At 49.0% G+C, this 20,663-nt stretch overlaps 1 protein-coding gene across 7 annotated transcripts in view; it reads right to left on the bottom strand.

The window, feature by feature from the left end:
- Positions 1 to 20,663, bottom strand: part of Fyn (Fyn proto-oncogene) — a 195,639-nt gene that overhangs the window by 45,869 nt on the left and 129,107 nt on the right. For all 7 annotated transcript variants that reach the window (XM_011243117.3, XM_006512540.4, NM_001122893.1 and 4 more), the window contains 2 exons: positions 7,517 to 7,774; positions 3,844 to 3,940 (listed from right to left, as the gene is read on the bottom strand). In XM_011243117.3, the coding sequence (XP_011241419.1) occupies positions 3,844 to 3,940; positions 7,517 to 7,763 (344 nt within the window). In that variant the 5' untranslated portion in view covers positions 7,764 to 7,774. The remainder of the gene's footprint in view (positions 1 to 3,843; positions 3,941 to 7,516; positions 7,775 to 20,663) is intronic.

Below are 20,663 nucleotides of genomic sequence, written 5' to 3'. Positions count from 1 at the left end.
ATGGGTTACAAGTAGTGCTGCCTGCCACACTCAGCTTTCTGCGGACTAGACAAGGTTCCTAGGACTGACTGCTGGGGTCTGGACTAGATTCCCAGGCCTGAGCTGCTGGGAACTGTAGTAGGTTCCCTGGCCTGAGCTGCTGAGCTGTCTCTCCAGCCTATAAAGCTGCAGTTCTTTAAACTGTTCTTACAGTTCAGCTTTTTAATTCACTCGTACCTGGTAAGATACTGTCTTATTGTCTGACCCAAACCCGTGATTTAATCCGACACTGGTTGAGAATGGCTTCTAAGTTTTTGTAACAGACTCTGTTCTTCCATCCCGTCTTTAATCCTCAAGTCCCTCACAGGGCTGCGGCTTCAGGTGCTGGAAGTCCAGATACTTTGGAGATCAGATGGAGGCAGGAAGTGGCTTTGCCAAGAGCAGCCAGCCTTGAGCTGTCTGGCCAGCCAGGGATACTGGATTCTTCCTGCATTCCACAGCTGTACTTCTTACTCAAAGATAAGACTCTTGAAACTACTTTTATCACATGTCTGGGTAATACAAACTTTTTTTTTCCCCAGCTGGGTGGTGGTGGCACATGCCTTTAATCTCAAGCACTGGGGAGGCAGAGACAGGAGGACCTCTGGGTTGGACACAAGCCTTGTCTACAGAGTGAGTTCCAGGTCAGCCAAGACTACACAGAGAAACCCTGTTTTGAACACCAAACCAAACCACCAAACTTATTAAAAAAAAAAAAAAAATCAAACCAATTTTTTTTTTTCCTGATTATGACAGAAACTAGCTTTCAGTAGGTCCTGGGTCAGGCCATGATTGCACCTATGTAAAACACCCACTGCATTTTAAGGACATGCTGTTTCAAGGTGGGTAAATCACCAGTTACAAAGTGTGAGAACGGGGGTGGGGAGAGAAGGTGAACTTACAGTGCTGTGAACGCAAGCCTTTTACTACTGAGAACTCCCAACGGGTCAGCGAGGACCCCTCCAACCCTGTGTGCACTGGGAGGAGCCTTCTGAGCACGTCCTGATGGGAGGGGTAGTCAGAAGGAACACATGGGGGGGCAGCTGCCCCGGGGAGGACAGAGCCCCATTCCTCTCCTGTCAGGGCTGGTGGTGGTGGAGGGAGGGAGGGAGGCCTTCACACCATCTGCTCTGTCTTTTGCTCTGTATTCCCTTCCCTGTTATTACCCTTGACTCCAGGATATCGTTTTGCTGTACAAACCTTACTTTTCTTTTCCATAACCGTGAAAAGGGGCACTTAAATACCATGTAGGACAAAGAATTTTATCCTTAAAGGAAAAGTCCCTTAGCAATGTTCTCTTCTAGGAGAACAGGGTCAGAGGACCAGAGAACTCTGCAACCGTTAAAAGCTATGCAGTCAAATAAAATGCACAGTGAGATAGGCTGCATCCCCTAAACATTCCTCTAAAATCCGCTTTATTGACTGTGTAGACTCCTCCATGTTGACTGTGTAGACTCCTCCATAACAAAGGACAATGACAGGGACTTGACTTTGCCAGTGACTAACTGGGCCATGGCTGCAACCTCAAAACAGGCCTATGTCGGGAGTGTGCACAGGTGCCCAGAATTGTATGTGCCTTTTTCTACCCCTCTACTTCTTACTTCCTAGGGCCTACAGAGTTTCAAACTTCTAGTGACCTTGTCAGTTAAAGGACATTGTACCCACTGGGGAGCTTTACACAAAACCCAGTCAATAGACTCTGACAAGCAGCGCTCATCTGAGACTCAAACTAACAATAAGCAATCATAAACGGGAAGAGATCAAAGGCAAACGCCCCTCTCTCCAACGCTGCAGCCACCTCCCTCCATTCCCACCGTCACTTAAGACACTCCAGCTGCCTTTGATGGCAGCATCTGGGCTTTTCCCAGGTCACACCTGACACCACACTCTGAATTCTCAGCCCCACATCTCACCCTGGGCTTTGCCACCTGCCAGGACGGTGCACTGGGCAGCTCCCTAACCCGTGCTCTCAGATGTCACGGCACATACTTCAGACAGCTGTTGTGAAGGATCAGCGACAGCAATGACATGGTCAGTGCATACGGCACTTTCAATAAATGGCAGCCATTTACTATTTTAAAAACCCCTGTGCCTGCAGGAGCTCTCTGGGGGTGGAGGGGGAGGTAATTCTGGCTGCACGGACATGCTTAGTATGTGAGAATACAGTAAATTCTGTCCTTGAAATTTGTGGTAAAATACATGTAACATCAATGTATCACTTTTTGTATTTTTAAATGTGAGGTTACGAAACAGTAAGTCAGCATATACACTGCTGCCCAACCAGCACCAGGCGTGGTTATACACACCTTTGCCATGCATTTCAATAAATTAAAACACCAAAACACAGCCACCTCTCTTCTGGTGTTGACAACTGCTCCTAATTTTAAGCCTCCTGCTTTATGCAGACAGTGCCTGCTGGCATTTAGAAGAGTTACTAGTGTGTCTGGAGGCATGGGGTCTTGCTGTTGAAAATGTTCTCCGTGCAGTGCTGAGAGCCAGGGGCACCCTGGAGAAGGGCAGGCCTCCCATGGAGACACTCTTGAGGTTACAGGGGGTTCTCCATTGCCACACCCTCCTCTTTCCAGTATGTGTTACCTCTTACCTCAACCCCTAGGTTCCTCTTTTTTTTTGGGGGGGGGGCAGAAGGGCCAAGCTTCAAGCCATTCAACTGCCTTGAAATTCAGCCAGAGAAATCGCAATCAGACTTCTTAGCAAGAGCAGCGCCCACCCCACCTCACCCCAGGTGCCTCGTCCCAGGTGGCAGTCTTTGCCCATGAGTGGGGAGCACTCATCAACACACTTGAGGTGCTGAGGCACGACAGTACCATCTCCTTGGGAGTGGATTTTCCTTCCGTTCTCTCATCTATGCATGCTGAGGGAGGTGATGCTCTGGCACTGACAGAAAGCAGAGGCACAACTGCTTTTCCTCCACAGGTGCTAACTGTGGGGCTTGAAAAGGGTGTTAACCTTTACCCTAAGTTTGCCTGCTCCCTGGTGACAGTTGTTCCTGGTGGTCACATTCTCAAGTCGGTGAAAGGCCTCTGCTTTCTTCTTAAGAGCACAGACACTCCCATATTTTCCCTCAGGAAACCACCTCAACAGGCTTCACAGTTGTGAAGATGGGGGGATCTGGTTGCTGGCCTGAAGGGCGAGGCCTCTGACAATGCCCACACCTGAATAATGGAGAGCAGCTCAGAGCAGAGAGCACGTGGCTGGCACCCAAGCCGTGCGCCAGTCATCTGAGAATGCGGCTTTTCCCGGGGATGGGCACGGCTGCTTTATGTTCTTTACTGAGATGCAAACGCACGGACCCTGGGGTTAGAGAGATGCTAGAGAGATGCTCAGTGGTTAAGAGTGCTCGCTCACAAGTCTGCATCCCAGCAGCGTGTCTCTCACAAGCCTGTAACTGCAGTGCTGGCCGAGGGGGGTGTGGGGCGGGGGAGGGGGGGAGGCCACTGCTAAGCTTGCTGGCTGCCAGCCGAGCTGAAACCTAGGTGCTCCAGGATCAAGGAGAGACGCTGCCTCAAAGTGACGGAGGTGGACACCCGATTGCTTCCTCTGACCTTGCAACACACACACACACACACACAGAAGCTTGCTCTCTCGCGTGCACACTTAAGAAGTAGGCTCTAAAAGGACTCTGGTGCCCTCTTTAGCACTTAGTACCATGTAGTATTGCACTTTGTCCTCAGTTCGCTCAGGCTCGAATGCCATGAGCTAGTGAGTGCAGAAGGCATTCTTTCCTTACTTTCAGATAGCACATGCATTTGCTGTGAGAACCTTTCCCCCAAACCAAAGAGCATGTGTGCTCCACCCCAAACTTACGAGCTGTTCAATATTTGAAATTTTTCTCCTTTGTGAAAACTCAGGTCATCTTCCGTCCGTGCTTCATAGTCATAAAGCGCCACAAACAGTGTCACTCCTGCCAAAAAAAAGAGCGGAGACTATTACACAGGGAATTGATACTAAGAAATCACATTTTTGTTAAAGTCTCATCCTTAAAAATCTACACTTAGCATTAATAAACATATTGAGGCATTGTAATTAATATGGTCATAGTCACATGGCTGGCTTTATAATGTGGTCTGTATAGAGGAGGCTTTATGACAAAACCCTAGAGCTGACGGACGTTGACTCTGGATGAGCACTGAGTAAGAGACAAGGCTCTGACTGACATCAATCTGTGGCAAGTACTGGCCTACTTTATCCCCCACGTGTTTCCCTGAAGGTTGAGCTAAGGTCTGGGTAAATGGATCACTCTTCCATCCCTAGCACAAGGTAGCAGTGAATGGAAGAGACTTGTTCTGTGGCTCGGGGACATCGAGTCGTCTCTGCAATGCTCACCCCAGGTGGGAGATGCAGTGCCCTTGGCCCCCACCCGCAGCTGTGGTCATGGTTGTCAGTTCCGGGGTCTTGCTGTTGCTACTTCCTGCCCCCTTGGTTCTTCCTCTGCCTTGCATTTACTTCTCTCACTCTGGCTACTCCCTCATCCTCACGTCCATCTTAGGTTCTCTCACCTGCCGACTCCCATGGACTGTCCCACATCCCAGAAGTTCCAACAGCAAAAATCAGCCCAGCATTCCACTCAGTCTAGGGCTTGCCCCATGCAGTAGACAGAGCACAGTGACTCCTGCCTGGTTCTCATGCCCTTGTTCAGCACACTCTTCCTTAGGAACATAACAACTTGATTTACTTAACACAGTGTACAAAGGGGACAGATGTCCCCAGTGTGACACATGTTTCAGAAGAAGGTGACTTCTCTACTTCCACACTACCTTAAGGAGGGTGTCACGCCAGCATGATGACAGACTGGCTAACCCTGGCCAGGGACCTGATTCTGCCACTCATGCCTACAGCCTCTAACCGGGCTCTCCCTTCCAGATTCAGACCCACAGAACGCAGGTAATAGATATAGATCATAAATGTATGTGCTGTTTAAGCTGTTAATTTTGTGGTTGTTACACAGGATGTGATACCTAATGGGAGCTTTGAATTTCTCTGTAATTTGGCTTCTTGTTTTAATTTCGGCACATTTCCCAGTGTGATGGCTTATCACCACCTGGCTTCCCCTCTCCCAAGGCCACACTGCTGTGGGGATCATCCTTTCCAGGGAGGACCTGCCTTTCATCTGTCTCAGGTGCATGTCCTGACCGGGGAGCTGGGCTCCTTCAGTCTTCCTTTCTTAAGGTTTCTCTGAGATTAGGGGAGTCTGGCTTAGAACACACTGTGGGAGCCTCTACGGCCATGCCTACTCTGATTCCGTACTTCATTCACAGATGTCTCTTCTTTTATAAGAGCAGATCCAAGCCATCTTCACTCGTGGAAAACAGCCCTTCCTGCACTCTTTCTCCATCACTGGGGGGTTTTATGCCCTGGGGATGGAGGAGGAAGCAATGAAGACTGCTCACGACCTTAGGGGTCTGACAGCAAGGCATCCAGAAAGCCCAGGACACACAATGCAACCACTCCCCCTCCCCAAAGATGGAACGCCCGCCCATATCCCAGGCTCTGCCTCTTGAAAATATATCTTTAAACATATGTGCTTTTGCCTATGTGCACCATATGTGGGCCAGAGCCTGTAGGGGCCAGAAGAGGACACTGGCTTCCTCTGAACTGGAGTTGCCAGTGGTTATTAGCCATTGATGGAGGTTCTGGGAAGAGAACCTGGGTCATCTGTCAGAGCAGTAAGGGCTCTTAACCCCTAAGCCAGGGCACCTCTCCAGCCCCAGGGTACTGCGGTGTACACTTCAAATAATATAAGGAGTCAGATGGCCTCTTCCATTAAGTCTATCCAAGGAGCCCATGCTGGTGACCTTAATGAATGAGACATGTTCACTTGGGATTCACATCCAGCCTTCATGAATGAATGAACAGGGTTGATGCTTCTGTTTGCTTAATTAAGAGTCAGCAAACATAAAAATCTCAACAAACACCTCTCACAGTGGAGGTGCATGTGTGTTGAGTATTCATTTGGCTTTCCTTCTTCTTCTGTATTTTCTAAGGACAGAGGGCCCTAGACTGTTTGTCTGTTTCCTTTCCAGGCACCTGAGGTGGGGGGCAGGTACAGGCCATGGAGGTTTGGTTAGGGCCTCATACAAGGCTGGATTTGAGGGTAAGCTGGTGTCATTACAGCACAGGGGTGAGCATAGGGTTTGTTCTACAGGGTAGACATCGACAGTGCAGTGCTGGAAGAGACACGTGTCCAAAGGCCGGTCAGGACCCTCTTCCAACTCCACTGCATAAGCTGTCCACAGAGAAAGAGCCCTAGCCTCGGCAGCGTCAGCTCTCCGGGTAAAAAGCCATGATAGGTTGTCAGAGCAGACACGAGGCATCTGCCCCCAGATGAGCCAAGAGACGCTACATTCTTTTAAACTTTTGTAATAAACAATTTTGGAACAAATAATGCAAAATATCTGGTTACCATGGTTCACACTCTGGGACAGTATTTGGAAGACTACAAATACACGAGGCAGCTTACAAAGACTGTAGGGAATGTGTGTGAGGATGTATGGCAGATACGTTATAGAGCACTAGCTAAGTCAGCAAATAGATGTGCGGGTGAAACCCAGCCCTGTGGTGGGAAACAGAAGGAGCCCTGGGGGAGGAAGGGACGAGAGAGAATATGAAATGGTTTTGGCACACAGAGCTCAGCTTGAAACTCACACAGCCGGTGTGATATTTCATGGCTGTACTCCCAACGCTCACTAAGGCAGAGGGATTATTAACAGTCTGAGGACAGCCTGGGCTACAAAATGGCAGCCTGTCTCAAAAGTCACACAAAGCAAAACAACCCACACAGAGAATGTAACAATAGAATATAGAGATGAATGAAAACTCGAGGGCTGTCCAGGCTGGAATACTGACAAGCAGACGGAAATGAGGAACATGCTGACAACCACCCACACTGGCCAGGCAGGCCGAAGAGTGGGAAGAGGGACAGAAACTACCCCGTAAGTCAGGAAGGGTACATCACACTGGAGTGCTTGGGTACCCCCAGAGCTGGCCCTATTCAGGGTAGGCAGGACTGGGAGCCCTTGGCTGACAGGCCACAGTGGACACTGCAGTGCAGTTAGCAGCACTAACTGGTGCTGAATTCTCAGAGCAGTGACAAGAGGTCTCCTGCTCCTGAGAAGCCAGGCATTTGGTTCTTGGATAGTCAACTTGGGCCTAAAGTTGACCAAAACTTCTCTGTTAAAATGAGTCAACTGAAGCATGTATATGTATATGTATGTGTGTGTGTGTGTGTGTGTGTGTGTGTGTGTGTCTGTGTGTGTATTTGCCAAGATAATTAGGAGCATAACCAAAGGGCTGGTCAGATGCTCAGAGGGTAACCCACTCTTGATGATCCCTGGAACCACGTGAGATGAGGGAGCCAGTTCCAGTTGTTCTCCGATTACCACACACCTGTGGCATGCTTGCACCCACCCCATCCACACACAGCAATGACTGTGAAAGAGCACAGCTGTGCCCTCACCCATCCTGATTGACAATGGCTTACCTGTCCCTCCTCTCGTGCGTAGGGTCCCAGTGTGAGAGGAGGAGTTCACACCCCCAAAGACGGTGAGTCCCTGGCCCCCAGCTGCGTGGAAGTTGTTGTAGTTCGGGATGGAGGTCACGCCGAAGCTGGGGTAGTGCTGAGGGGTGGGGTCTGTGCCATAGCGGTACCCAGAGCTCTGGTTCAGGCTGCCGTCCCTCTCCTCTGTCAGTTTCGCTGCTTCTTTATCCTTACATTGCACACAGCCCATTATCCAAGCTCCTGATGGAAGAGAAAGGAGGCTGTGAGCATGCAGGTTTCCTGGCTGCTCTAACACGGAAGACGGGCAGGAGATGCATCAGGCTGATCAAAGCAGGGCCAAGGGGCAAGGATGAGGAGGTATCTCAGTCCTCGGCCAACCACTGCCCAAAGTTGGCCACCAATTTCTTAGGTTTTTCTTTAGTCACCGCAAGGACTAATATGAGCAATAAAGTGAGTTTTTCAACACTAGAGCAAAACCTTCCAATACAGTGCCCTCTAAGGAGGATGCTGGGTTACCTGGACAGGAGAGGATGCAGCCCCAGGACTATTTACCAGACACTCCCACTGTGAGCACTTACTACTCACAAAAGGATGGTCCGCATTAAAACTGAGAAGTAGTGACTGCGTGAAAGTAAAGCTGGGCAGGACCAGAGGCTGTCATGACAGCCTCCAGAAGCACAAGCACTTGACGCTGCTAATTAGCATTTCAATTTTCTATTAGAGTTTGACATTCTTAAATGCTCATTTAGAGAGAGTGTTGCTATGGTCCAGAGGCAGTGGTGGACGGAAAGGCTGAGCTATGCCGCCCCACCCTCCTCTCTCCTGCCTTCCCAGGGCTCCTCATCTGGTAAATCCCCAAAGATCCAGCTGCTCCTATCCGAATCCTGAGGGGCCTCCTCCTCAGGGCTGCTCTGTTTACTTCACTCTTCCTGCGTCAGCTCTTACCTTCCTGCTGGGGATGAGGCCTTGACCACATCTGCCCTTTCTTCCGGACAAGCAAGGAACCCACCATGTCCCAGTGCCCACTGGCTTCTATGCTTTCCTTCAGCTTGGGACCCACTGTGCCACATTAAGAGGTGGCCTGTCTACTGTCCCTCTGCCCCATGGACAAAGGTCCATTTCTTCACAGATATACGGCCAATGCCCAGCACACAGGAGTTACTGAAGAAGTGACAACCGGATGAGGAAAAAGTCTGTTTTGTGCTGTATTTCTTTTTCTTTCTCTCTGTACCAAACCCAACCTTTCTGCCAGTGACTTTCATCAACAATATGTCCTGCTTCCCTCGACCCCATCCCCCCTTTTTGGGGACAGGGTCTCACTATGTAACTGGCTGTCCATGTAGACTAGGATGACCTGGAAGCTGTGCATCACCATACTGTCCTGCATTTTCTAATGTTACTGGTATGTAGGTGAGAAGTGAGAACTCAGACATACAGGGAAGGTAATGAATGTTACCACTGTAAGTGCACTGTGGGCAGACAGAACTTGCAGGAAGTGTCCCTGCCAAGACTCTGAAAAGTCGCTTTGGGACCAAAGCGTCAAATAAGAACCACGTGACATGATGTCTAATAGCATACACTCTCTGGGGAAGGCAGGGCTGGCACAGACCAGGAAGAGATTCAAGACCATAAAGGGTAACTCATATCCACGTAGGAGCTGTCACAGGCTGAGGAGATGCTGGTGGCAGTTCTTAAGCACTGCGCTCGTCTTACCAGGACACATTAGACACTCCAGAGCTCTCACAACCTACACTTCAGCAAATGCTTAGTGAGTTGACTTCAAGTTCTTGGGAATGAGAATGTTTGTCAGGCAGTCGCCTACTACTTGAGCTGAGATCACCAAATCTGGAACCCATTTCCTCATAAATCATTCAAGATGAATTTACAGCATGCTGTGTCCAAGGCGTTCTCTTGTTTATGGACAGCGAAGGATTTTAATGAGTTTCCAACAGGAAACTATCGCCAAGGCATAATCTACTGAGGCATTTCACCACCACTGCTGCACCATCAGATGGGTATGTACCTCGCTGACTTTGTCTTAACTCTTCCATGGTACAACGTTGCTTTGAGCTTTGGCAAGGACCAGACAGAACATACTTGCTCCAAGTGCTTTTTTTCTTGGGGATTTCATTGATTTGTTTAAGCAGAAGATGTGAGCCTAGAATTAGAGGGTCACGCTCACACCTGGCACCCCTGTCCACCAGGAGACATAGTAGGCAATGCTTGCAGATGTTTTCAGTTGCCAAAACTTAGGGAAAGGGGTACTTGTACTCTGTCAAACTTCTTACAAGGCACAGAATAGTCTCCTGCAACAAGCAATTCCCAGTGTCACAGGTATTACCCGGGAGAAACCCTGATTTTCTCCGAAACCTAAAACCAATGAGAACTTTCACTGCAAACCATCTTTTTAATGCAACAAAGCCACCTCATTAGAACTCTTGCAGAAAACAGGATATCGTGTCTCACGTAACAAAGAAAAGGCAACATTCTAAAGTCCCTAAAAAGAGTTCCACAGTGTTAACACAGAATTCACAGTGAAGGTATGAAAGGCATAATCCCCTTGAAGTCAGGGCCTGGCTGCTGGTCCTCTGCTTCCCAGCTGTGTGCACCTTACAAGCCTGGTGCAGAGCTAAGCATGCTACAGACATCAAGTGACTAAACCAAAATGATCAAAAAACAATTTTGGAGAAGGTAATCTTTGCAGAGGGAACGCAGTGCATGCCCTTGATGTTCTGAGTTAACTATATGCTTCTACTCGGATCTCGCTCTATTCTTGACTGATTTAGAGGAAGAATCAGGAGTAACGAGAGAAATGGGAGCAAGACAAAACAGAAATAATGCAGACACTAAGAGTCCATCATGATGATCTGTGTGAGAATCTGTGGTCTTCACCCTCCCATGTGGCCCAGGCAGCCTAACTACTCCTAGACAGAGTGTGAGGAGACACTATACAGATGGCATTCTGTGTCATCAGGCTCCTCACTGTGAGGCAAACTTCTGGGCATTTGGACTAAGATAAGAATCTCTCTGCCGGGCGGTGGTAGTGCACGGCAATCCTAGCACTTGGGAGGCAGATGCAGGTGGATTTCTGAGTTCAAGGCCAGCTTGGTCTACAAAGAGAGTTCCAGGACAGCCAGGGCTATTCAGAGAAACCCTGTCTCGATAAACAAAAACAAAAAACAAAAAACAAACAAAAAAAACCAGAAAAGAATATCTCTATTATTCGGTGTTTTCTGTGTCCACCAACATGGAGTAAGTGTACTAACTATTCTAGTTGCTTTTGATTTGTAGGTCACTGCAAAGCACTGTCAGTGCCACTCTGACAACACTGGGGCCCTGGAGTGCTGACTCGTAAGACACCACATCCATGTACCTAGTCAATGTGTCTGTCTAGAAGAGCTGGCAGCAGAGCGTCTTCACTAACCTGACCTTGTGCGACCAGTCCAGATATCCAGATTATAGCCTGTTTCTCCATCCCTTTGAAAGCTAAGGGACCCTGTTTCCTTAAATGGACATAGTCCCACAAATCTATTTAAGTTACACAACAGGGGAAGAGTTGCCAGACACACTGAAACACAGCCACACCCTCCTCCCATGAGCACAGCAGATATGATCGCTTTATACTACGGTCATGGTGTGGCCTCAAACCCTCCACACAGTTCTTCTGTGACAGAGGGGGCCCTGCAGTATGGGGGGGGGGGCTCAGCTATCACAGGTCAGGTACGTTCTGACCAGAGGTGGGCCCAGGTGGGTACCCACTCTCAACTTCTGAGGCTGGGCACACAAACAATGAGAAAGCTTCCATTTCCTCAGCTGCCAACCCAAGAGCAATGCCCATGATCAAGTTCTACAGCTGCTGGGTAACAAGGCCTGGATGAGACACCGGGCATGCTGGCAAATGCCTTTCTCTGCAACATACAGGGAAAAGAGCCAATGAGTAGCCGCCATCTTAGCAGAGTAGGCTGCTACCTTGGAGCCAACTTAAGAAGGAATGGAGAAGTGACAGCTCTAGACTTAGCTCTTCATCCCTATCCCCCTCCCATGCCCCATTCTCACCCTGGGAGCCTAGTGGGCAGCGCTGGCCTGGGAAAGGACAGTGAGGTCTGGCCACAGAACTCTGACACGACTTGCCTCATGGTCCCTTCCACTCTAGCATCGCTCTTTCTTGGGCAAAGCTGACAATGGAGAGTAAGAAAAGGATGGGAGCCGGACCAACGACACATAAGCAATGAGGAATTCAGAGCAGAGTTGTAGGTCCCCTGCAGCTCCTCACACTGTGTCAGGGGCAGAGGCAAAAGTGGACCGCTTCATGAATGAACAGCAGTGGGATGAGAGAGGGCAGGAGGAGGCGGAGCACAGTCAGAGTGAGGCGACCTTAGGAGAGAGGCTCCTGGCACACAGCTTTTGATGCTGAGAAAATCAACACCATCCACAGGATGAGTAACTTTACTAGGACTTTAAGGAACTTTACTAGATTCTCGGCAGACAGTGAATCCCCTGAGGAGCCAGGGCAGCTGATTAGGAGTTTTCCGCACATAACTGCTAGAGCCTCATTTAGGCAGCTCAACACTATGCCCGGAGCAGTGGTAGCTGGGTTACAGAACCTGCCAGCCAAGTTTCCTGATTCACCAACACCTTTCCATCCTGCCCAATGGGTTGTTCCTTCTTCCTAGAACACAGCCAGATGACCCTGGCAGCTTAAGGGTCTTTATCTGTCTTTTCGGTACAGTCAGAGAGGTCCTAGGAATTAGGTGGATGGAGAAAAAGCAGGGTGCCTTGGTGCCTCTTGGTTGCATAAGCACTGGTGGAGGTCCTAAGCCAAAGGAAAGATCCAGCCGGGTTTGCATTGTGCAACTGTAAGACCTTGGGGGCTGAGCCGCAGACAGCCTTAGTGCTGGGTCCACCCTGTGTCAGCGCAGTGCAGTGCAGTTCTGCCCACTTGGCAAAGTATACTTGCTGCCAGATGGATGGAAGAAGTGAGCCATTTGTCCCTGGCCCTGCTGAGGTTGTGCTGTGGTGCGCAGAACTGTAAGCTACCTTCCAACTTCCTGTACAGTCTCCAGGATGTGTGAATTAAACAGCCGCTCCTGTGTTAGGCTGTGTCACTTGGCGTAGCCAACCTTAGGAAGGACAGTGTCCCCGTGAGCTGACCTCATCAAGTAAGCCCTGGAGGTCATGGCTCTTCTTGCACATGCAGAGCCGAAGTGTGAGAAGAAGCATTCAAAGTGAGGATCCTCTCTCCTGCAGCTCTTAACACGTGGCCAGATGTGGGCTCTCCACTGCTGAGGAGCGCTCACAGCTGGCAGAGCAGGGAACTGGCATGTCAGTTCCAAGACCACAGCAAACCAGAGCAACTGAGACTGATCAAGAGTCTGTGTGAGTCAGGAAACCGATTCTTCCCTAGCAAGGCCCCAGTGACAGCTCAGCTGACACCCTTAGTTCAGCCTCGCTGATCAGAGATTCCGGTCATGCTACGTGCCGGCTTACGGCCCACAGAATGGTGAGCTAATACACGGATGCTGTCCGAAGCCTGCAGAAGATGAATGCCTAGTTACGGGATGGGGCACTGTAGAGGTGGTGGTTCCACATCCTGGCAGTCATAGCCAACATCCGAAGTGTATGTATGCATACTCATGTATGCCAGGCACTGCACTGTACTGCACTGGAAAACGCAACCCCACCACCACATTCTAAGTCCTCAAACATGGGCCCTGTTATAGAGAGGTAGGGGAATGTGTCCACAGCTCAGCTCGGGGTGGGGACGAGAGGTGACAACAGGTGACTAGAGTCCATGTCCAGAACTCAGGACTTCTGCAACAAAGCTGCTTTCTGTACCATGGAGCCCTGGTAAGTCCACACAAAAGTGTACAAAAGAGGCATGGCGGGAAAGTCAGAGGGAAGGACGCCTCTTGACACCACGTCCAGGGACAGAGAGCACAGTGCCTCTGTTAGCCTTGGTGCCTCTGTCTCCATCTACATTCCACACTGTGAATAGTGGGTTCTATGGAGGTGCTGGAACCACAGTGAGTCACCTCTTCCTTGGTATGGTTTGGCATCTTAATGACTGTTTGAGCCAACAAAACTAAAGCAGCCCTCAATTTCCCCGTCTTCCCTATCTGTGGCAAGGGTATTTATACATACCACGAGGGAGGCGGTAGCGGAAAGTTTCCTTGGTATAAAAATGAGCTCTCCTATTGCATTTAAGACATGATTCACTTTACAGGCAAATTAACTCATGAAGTGAAGTGTTCGTATAATCTGCCCCACCCCCAACCAAACACAAAAGACGTATGTACTTGTGGTAGAATGCTGTGAAGGAAAGCCCCTACCAAACGCTCCTTCTGACACCCTGCAGTCTCTCAGGTGAGAAGGCCACGGGACAGGGGAGTGTGCACAACGCAGACACTGACCACATGCAGTGGCCAGAAGACTGGACCTGCTACGCATCAAATCAAAGCTTTACTTCACAAACAGCAAGTGTCTGGATCATCCATGTGTGTGGTCACTGCAAAGGCTCTGAGGGGACGAGGATGGATCCTGTCCCACCCTGACAGCAATGGATGAAACCAATCACTCATAGAACACCATGGCACAGCAGAAAAGAGGCGCATTCCCGGCACCTGGAATCAGCTCTGTCGATGCTTGTGTAGATAACCCCTAGGCTGAGAAACTGCAGTCTTTTCCTTTTTCCCACCCCACCCCCCTCACTGCGCCTGGAGCTCTGAAGGCTTAATGGAAGGGAGACAGAAGCGTGAGCCCCCGAGAGTGAGCATTCACACTGCTGTCAGCCAGCCAGCCACTGGATGGGCTCCCAAACCTAAATGGCCAAATGAAGTTTTAACAGGGAATCATGGAAGGGCTCCAGGGAGAGGGAGAGATGCTTCTTGCGCCCAGTTTGCTTTGGATCTCTGAGTCGACAGAAGAGAGAGAGAAGGTGCTGATGCAAATGAGAGTATTAGCCCTGTTTGTACGAAGGGATTCTGGAGAGGCAGGGCACACCTTCCCCAACTCTTCCAGACCACAGAAGAGTGTGGCACAGTTGGTTTTTATAAAGGAGCCATTACTGCCATTTAATTCCAGAACACATTCTTCATCCTCAAAGAAACCCCTGTGCTCTAAGCAGCCACTTGCCAATGACCCCTATCTTCCCTGACGCCCATCTAACCTACCTAGGTCTCTGTGGGTTTGCCTAATCCAGATATTTGGTATGGATTTAATCACATGATACACAACCTTGGTTTCGTTCTATTTTTCATCAGGGCACAACGCATTTAAGATTCATCTGCAGTGTAGTAATATAGCATTGTATTAAAGTTATCATTACATTAATCACTAAATATCTGTCACTGTATGACTATATCATAAGGTGCTCATCCATTTAGAAATCATGAATATCCTGGATACTTCCTCCTTTGAATAATTCTGTTATCCACATTTATGTACAAGTTTATTTTGTAGATAGATATTTTAAAAAATGGATTTATATAGATAAGACAAACCAACTAGGCAGGAAATGAGGGAACACTATTGGTAGCACCTTCCTCTCCCCCCACACCACTGAAGCTTTAGGGGAAACACCAGTTTCCACAAGTAATCAGGGAAACACTTAGATTAGTAAGTGATTTAATTAGTAACTAAATTCACAGATGAATCCTCTACCCAACAGTGACAGAGGGTCCCTTGAAATGAGTTTGCTCCTACAGTACTGTGGGGACTTCTGGTAAACCAAACTGGTAATGTCAACAAGGGGCCTAAGACAGGCTTGCCTTTGGGCCTGTGAGTATGTGCTAAGTGAGGTTTTATAAAATGCTGTTCATCACTTTGGAAATTAGAAAACATGCAAGTGTTTAATGAGAGGTGGTGAATTTATAAGGTATGTCTACGACAGAATGGTAAGCAGAGGAGAAAACAGACACGGTGAGTACTCTGAAGCAGTGCGCTGTGTCAAGGCAGCACTGGGCCATTCCAGCTACAAAATGGATGCCTGCGATGCGCTTTAGGGGGACAGGCTGAATCACCGCAGGCGCGTGACAGAGACTGCACTGTGAGAATGCACCATGTTGATGAGTTCAAGTTCCCTTGTTTCAGTTCTCAACTGAATTTGTATGTAAGTTGAAACAATCACATAGTAATAAAGCATAAAACTGGAGATGGGAGGGGAGCACATTAAGAGGCAACTTCTGGAAGGCACAATAGCTAACCAGTCAAGAGCAGTGAGCGTGCTTTCTACTCCTTGCTGGGTGCTGAGGGGTTGTGCAGCAAGCAGGCAGTGAGAACACACAGAGAGAGCTGCAGAAACCTTACTGTGGCAAGGGAAGCAGAGGCACTGATGTCAAACCTGAGGACGCAATGGGTGATCACGCCAGACCTGGGCATGAAAAGGTCAGCTTAGGAACTTTGGGAAGGTCATGAAACACCTGACCCTCCGGAAGGGAGAGGCTAATTACCATTTCTCAGACCACATGGCAGGATCGGACCTGCCGGTGGGGACACATTCCACAGTACTGACTGTTGCCACCTTCAGACAAGGAAAGTCTTTGTCACCTCATTCCCTAAAGACCAATCAGTTTAAAGGGTGCACTATTCCACCAATCTTATTGTGCCTAGTTGCTGATGCTCTATTCTGCCCCTGGAAACCATATAAGAACTCGCTGGGATATTGGGAGTAGCCACCACTCCTTCGGGTCTGGGATGGCCCCAGTGCACTGGAGCAATAAATTCCTCTTGCTTTTTGCATCGATCCCGGCTTCACGTGGTTCACTCAGGGGGTCCCAGGTAAGCTAAGGCTCCCCAGAGTCTTACAGGCAGACAAGGTGGGGGCAATGAATATGCTTCAGTTCTAAGTCCTATATGCTTGGAGACCCTAACCATGTAGGAATGACAATCCTTAATTAAGCAGGCTCTTCCTGGAACTGAGGGCTTGGACTGGGCTGAGCTGTGTACTGGCCAGCCCTAGGGAAGGGAGGTCTAACCAGCACTCACTCTCTGGATGCTGCTGGTTGTAGAGGCAGGGGGATTTGTCCTTATGCTTGTTGTTTTCACCCTTTCCAGCTGACACAGCTTTGACTTTTCTTTTTTCTTTTTCTTTTTTTTTTTTTTTTTTTTTTTGAGACAGGGTTTCTCTGTGTAGCCCTGGAACTCACTCTGTACACCAGGCTGGCTTCGAACTCAGAAATCCACCTACCTCTGCCTCCCAAGTGTTGGGATTAAAGGCTTGCACCACCACTGCCCAGCTAGCTTTGACTTTTGAGCTAGTTTTCCTGAATCCCGGTGGAGCACAGGAGGGAGCAGCCCCACTTTATACAACTTAGCACTCTTCTGAAACACTAAGGTCTGCTGGATACATCACTTCTCACTGCCCATATCCAGTCAGGCTTGTTTCCCCCACTCTGCACATGCTCTGTAGAACCACGGGCTTCTAGTCGCAAACTAGCACAAGCAGGAAAGCCAGTGTCACATCTGCGGCTCAGTCGCAAAGCCTGGCTCTCTGGCCTCCTCTGTTTTAGTAACAGTTGTAGCGGGACTGGCGGTGGGCCAGGAGTCACAGTGTCACCTGGCATAGGCACAAGCAAACACACTAGAACAAAGCGGCTGCCTGAACAGGCATCGCCAATGTCCTTTCTATAGGTAGGAGGAGGATGAGAGCCCAGGAGGTTCCTTCTCAGGCAGGACAAAACCTCACTCCGCAGATCCCCCCAGTCAGCATGGGGGTTCCTGGACAGATGATTCTGCATGAGCCCCAGCCTTTCAGAAAACAGGGGGTTCTTTCTCTTCCTTTAATTCAGTAGCACTAGTCACGAAGATCCAGCTCTCACAGAAGCAGATGGCCGGAGGGTGGGATGGCTCAGTGAGTAAGGATGCCTACTGCAAAGCCCACAGGTCTGAGTTTGATTCCTGCTAGAGGGGAGAACTGATGGCTCCCAAGTTGTCTGACCTCCACTCTTCCATGCCACGCCTTGCATGGAAGCTTTGCCCGGGCACACACACAGATTAAGTAAAAGTGTAATAAAAAAAAAAAAAAACAAAACAAAACATGAAAAGCGCATCGAAAGGAGCAAGCTTGGGACAGTGGGCGTGGCATCCCCATCGCTTGCCCCTTTGCTCGGAAGCACGGTTGTGGAAACAGCCACAGCAGAATCTGCCAGCCGCCATCTGCATTGCAAGTCTGAAGTGAGGCAGGCGTCTCCTCTGAAGAATGACAGGGAGCCCTGTGTCTCCCAACCACTGGGACTGCGTGTTGGCACTTCCTCCAAGCTACAAGGAACGCAGGAGCACAGCAGCAGCCTCTGCATCCAGCAGTGATTTAGGATTTCAAAGCTGCAGCAGCAGATTGGTGTGAATGTTGATAAACCAGGCAGTTGGGAAACACACTCAGCTTGAATTCCTGGGCTTCTAAGAGCAAAGAGCAGTGACAAAGGAGGCAGAGAGGCAACGCCAGCCAGCCTCCTCCCTCCTCTTCATGGTACAGAGTCTGAGAGGGAGGAAGGGGGTGGGGGTCTCTGCCTTCCTTGAGTTTCCTTCCTGCTGAGGAGCCTGGCTATGCAATCCTTTGGTCTTTCATAAGAGGTCAGCATTTAGGATTGCCCAGTGCCCAAGACCCAGGGGAAATGAAAGGAGGGAGAGAAGAACATGGAGCCACCTGCAGGCAGCCAGCACTGGTTCCCAGCAGCCCTTGGAGAAGAGCATCTGAGGTGACAAACTGGCTACTCTGAGGAAGGAGCTGCTACCGCCTCTGCTAACGCACTGAAGGCATGACTGAAGCCTGACCTTGTCAGTTAAAAAAACCTAAGTCAATCAAAAAAGGCGGCACACGTGTTTTATGAGCCACCATACATTTATATACACTATTAACTGAAAATAAATGCATGCTAAGGTAACCTAACAGTGACATTTACTCATGTATATTACTATTATTAATATTTTTATTATTACTATCATCAGTGTTGTATCAGAGAATTAGGAGCTTGGAGAATTCTGCTCGCAGTAGGCCTGAAAGAATTCAGTTTTGGGATGAGCACGGTGGTGCACGTCTGATCCCAGCACTCTAGAGGCCAAGGCAGCTGAACCTCCGTGAATCCTGCGGCCAGTTTAGTCTACATTGCAAGTTTCAAGACAATCAGGGCTACATAATAGAGAAAGCCTGTCTTAAAAAAACAAAAACAAAACTTTAAAAAAATCTCCCCCAAAATAGTTTTGACAATCCTAAGGCCCAAATTCATCTCTGATAATAATTGGAGTCACAGAAGAGGCCAGGAGAAGGGGTGTGGCACACTGCCCCTCATCCCACTAGACAGCCACAGTGGCGGTTTCCAGTGGGCCTATGACCGTACAGCTGAAGACCACACCTTGAGATTTTCTTCTATCCAGCTGTTTCCATGTCATTTCACCTGTGGGCTGACAGCAAATGGCTGTGAAAACCCGAGGGTCTTTATCTTTTAGATGACGTCTCCCTTCTTGCATCCTGTGGCATAGAAGGAGCATGCAGTGTGGTGGAAACCAGCTTCAACAGAGAGATAACTGGCTAAGGAATGGTGTGGCATCATGACAACAAGAACCTTGGAAGGCATCATTCACCCTAACTCATCAGCTTTAACCTTCAGGCAAGAGAAGCATGGACATCTGTCACGTGTGAGCCCTTACATGGAAGAGGGAAAGGTGTAAGGGGCATGGTCATTCTGTTATGACAACCTGGACTTAAAGGAATAGGAGGAAGTGATTATAACACAGAAATGAAGCCTGGATCCCTGGGGCACATGTCCATGTCCCTTTACCACTGGCCACAAGCTCCTCTGAGCAAGAAAACAACAACCATGAATTACGACACCTGAACAAGAACACGAGCCTTCTCAGCGCTTTAAATACGGTCTCTTTCAGTGCTCAGAGTGATCATACCCAGGCATTCAGGTAAGGAACATCGGCTTAACAGAACTAAAACACCTGCCCGGATTATGTAGTTTGTAAGGCTTCGGTCTGAGTCCACGTTACTACATTCATGTCTTCTATACTATACACTAAGCCATGATGTCTTTTGAGTGGGACACTCTGCATTTAGTCTCCTAGGTTGCTTCATACGTGTCTATGACATCTTAGTTTCTTAGTATTGGGCTCATGCTTTACAGAAGGGCTGAGAGTAGTGGCATCCTGTAGCAAGGATGCTGAGTGGCCTGGAGTGTAACCTCTTAATATCCTGGAGTCTAGTGTTCTCACTGATGGGCGATGAGGCTTCAACTAGAAGTGGTGATGCTGATGTTTTTGAAGAAGCCACAGCTTTTCTTTATAGATTCAAACAAAACCATGGAGCCCACAGACCAGTATAGTCCCTATGCTACGTCCCTAAGCTGAACCTTTGGATCAAGGGTTCTTGTGCAGTAACCTGGCCAAAGGGTTAAGTTTGGCTGCAAGTGCACACGTGCTCCTGCCGACTGTCACAGTGCCTGCAGTTTTACCTTAACCCTTACGCTAGGCTTCAGGTGTCCCTTCTAACTACAGTTTTCAGAAGTTCTCCATGTGCCCTTGTGGCTAGTATGAAGGACAACTTATGGTCTGGCTCTGTGGCTTCTGTCCCTACCTCTTCCTCGTCCTAGGGAGGCTTCTGTTCTCTCTCCCTGTCTGTTTCCATCCAGGAGGTTGCTAGGTACAGCTCTTCTTCTGAGCTCAGATGAGGAAGAAAGAAAATAATAACAAAATGAAGCAACTTCCCCATCTCATCCTTCAAACAAAAGATACCAGAAATCACCATAGTAACAATTCACCAGTTCTCACTGGCTTCATTTCCCTCGTGATTTTGTCCTTCTGCCCATATCCTTGTATCTATATTCATCTCTGCTCCCAGACTTTATTCGGAGAGCACAGTTTGATCCCTGCTCTGTGACAGACGCTGTGCAAGGTGAGCAGCTTCTGCCCTTAAGGACCTTATTTATACTGAAGAGGGAGACAGACAAACACACGGGCTAGCTGGCCTCAAGTCAGGAAGTAAGGTGAGGGAGTCGGTGATTTAAAAGGCTCAGAGAGGAAGGGGATGCCTCTAGGAGCAAGGAACAGCACACTAGTGAGAAAAGACCTCCAGCACACTGGAGAGCTACTACAGCAGGATGCTCTCAAGCAGCAGTAAGTGGCCCCATGGCTGATT

Source organism: Mus musculus, chromosome 10, assembly GCF_000001635.26.
Source record: "Mus musculus strain C57BL/6J chromosome 10, GRCm38.p6 C57BL/6J".
Classification (NCBI taxonomy): domain Eukaryota; kingdom Metazoa; phylum Chordata; class Mammalia; order Rodentia; family Muridae; genus Mus; species Mus musculus.
Note: the sequence above shows the minus strand (reverse complement) of the source record. Positions and strands in the feature narration are given on the sequence as shown.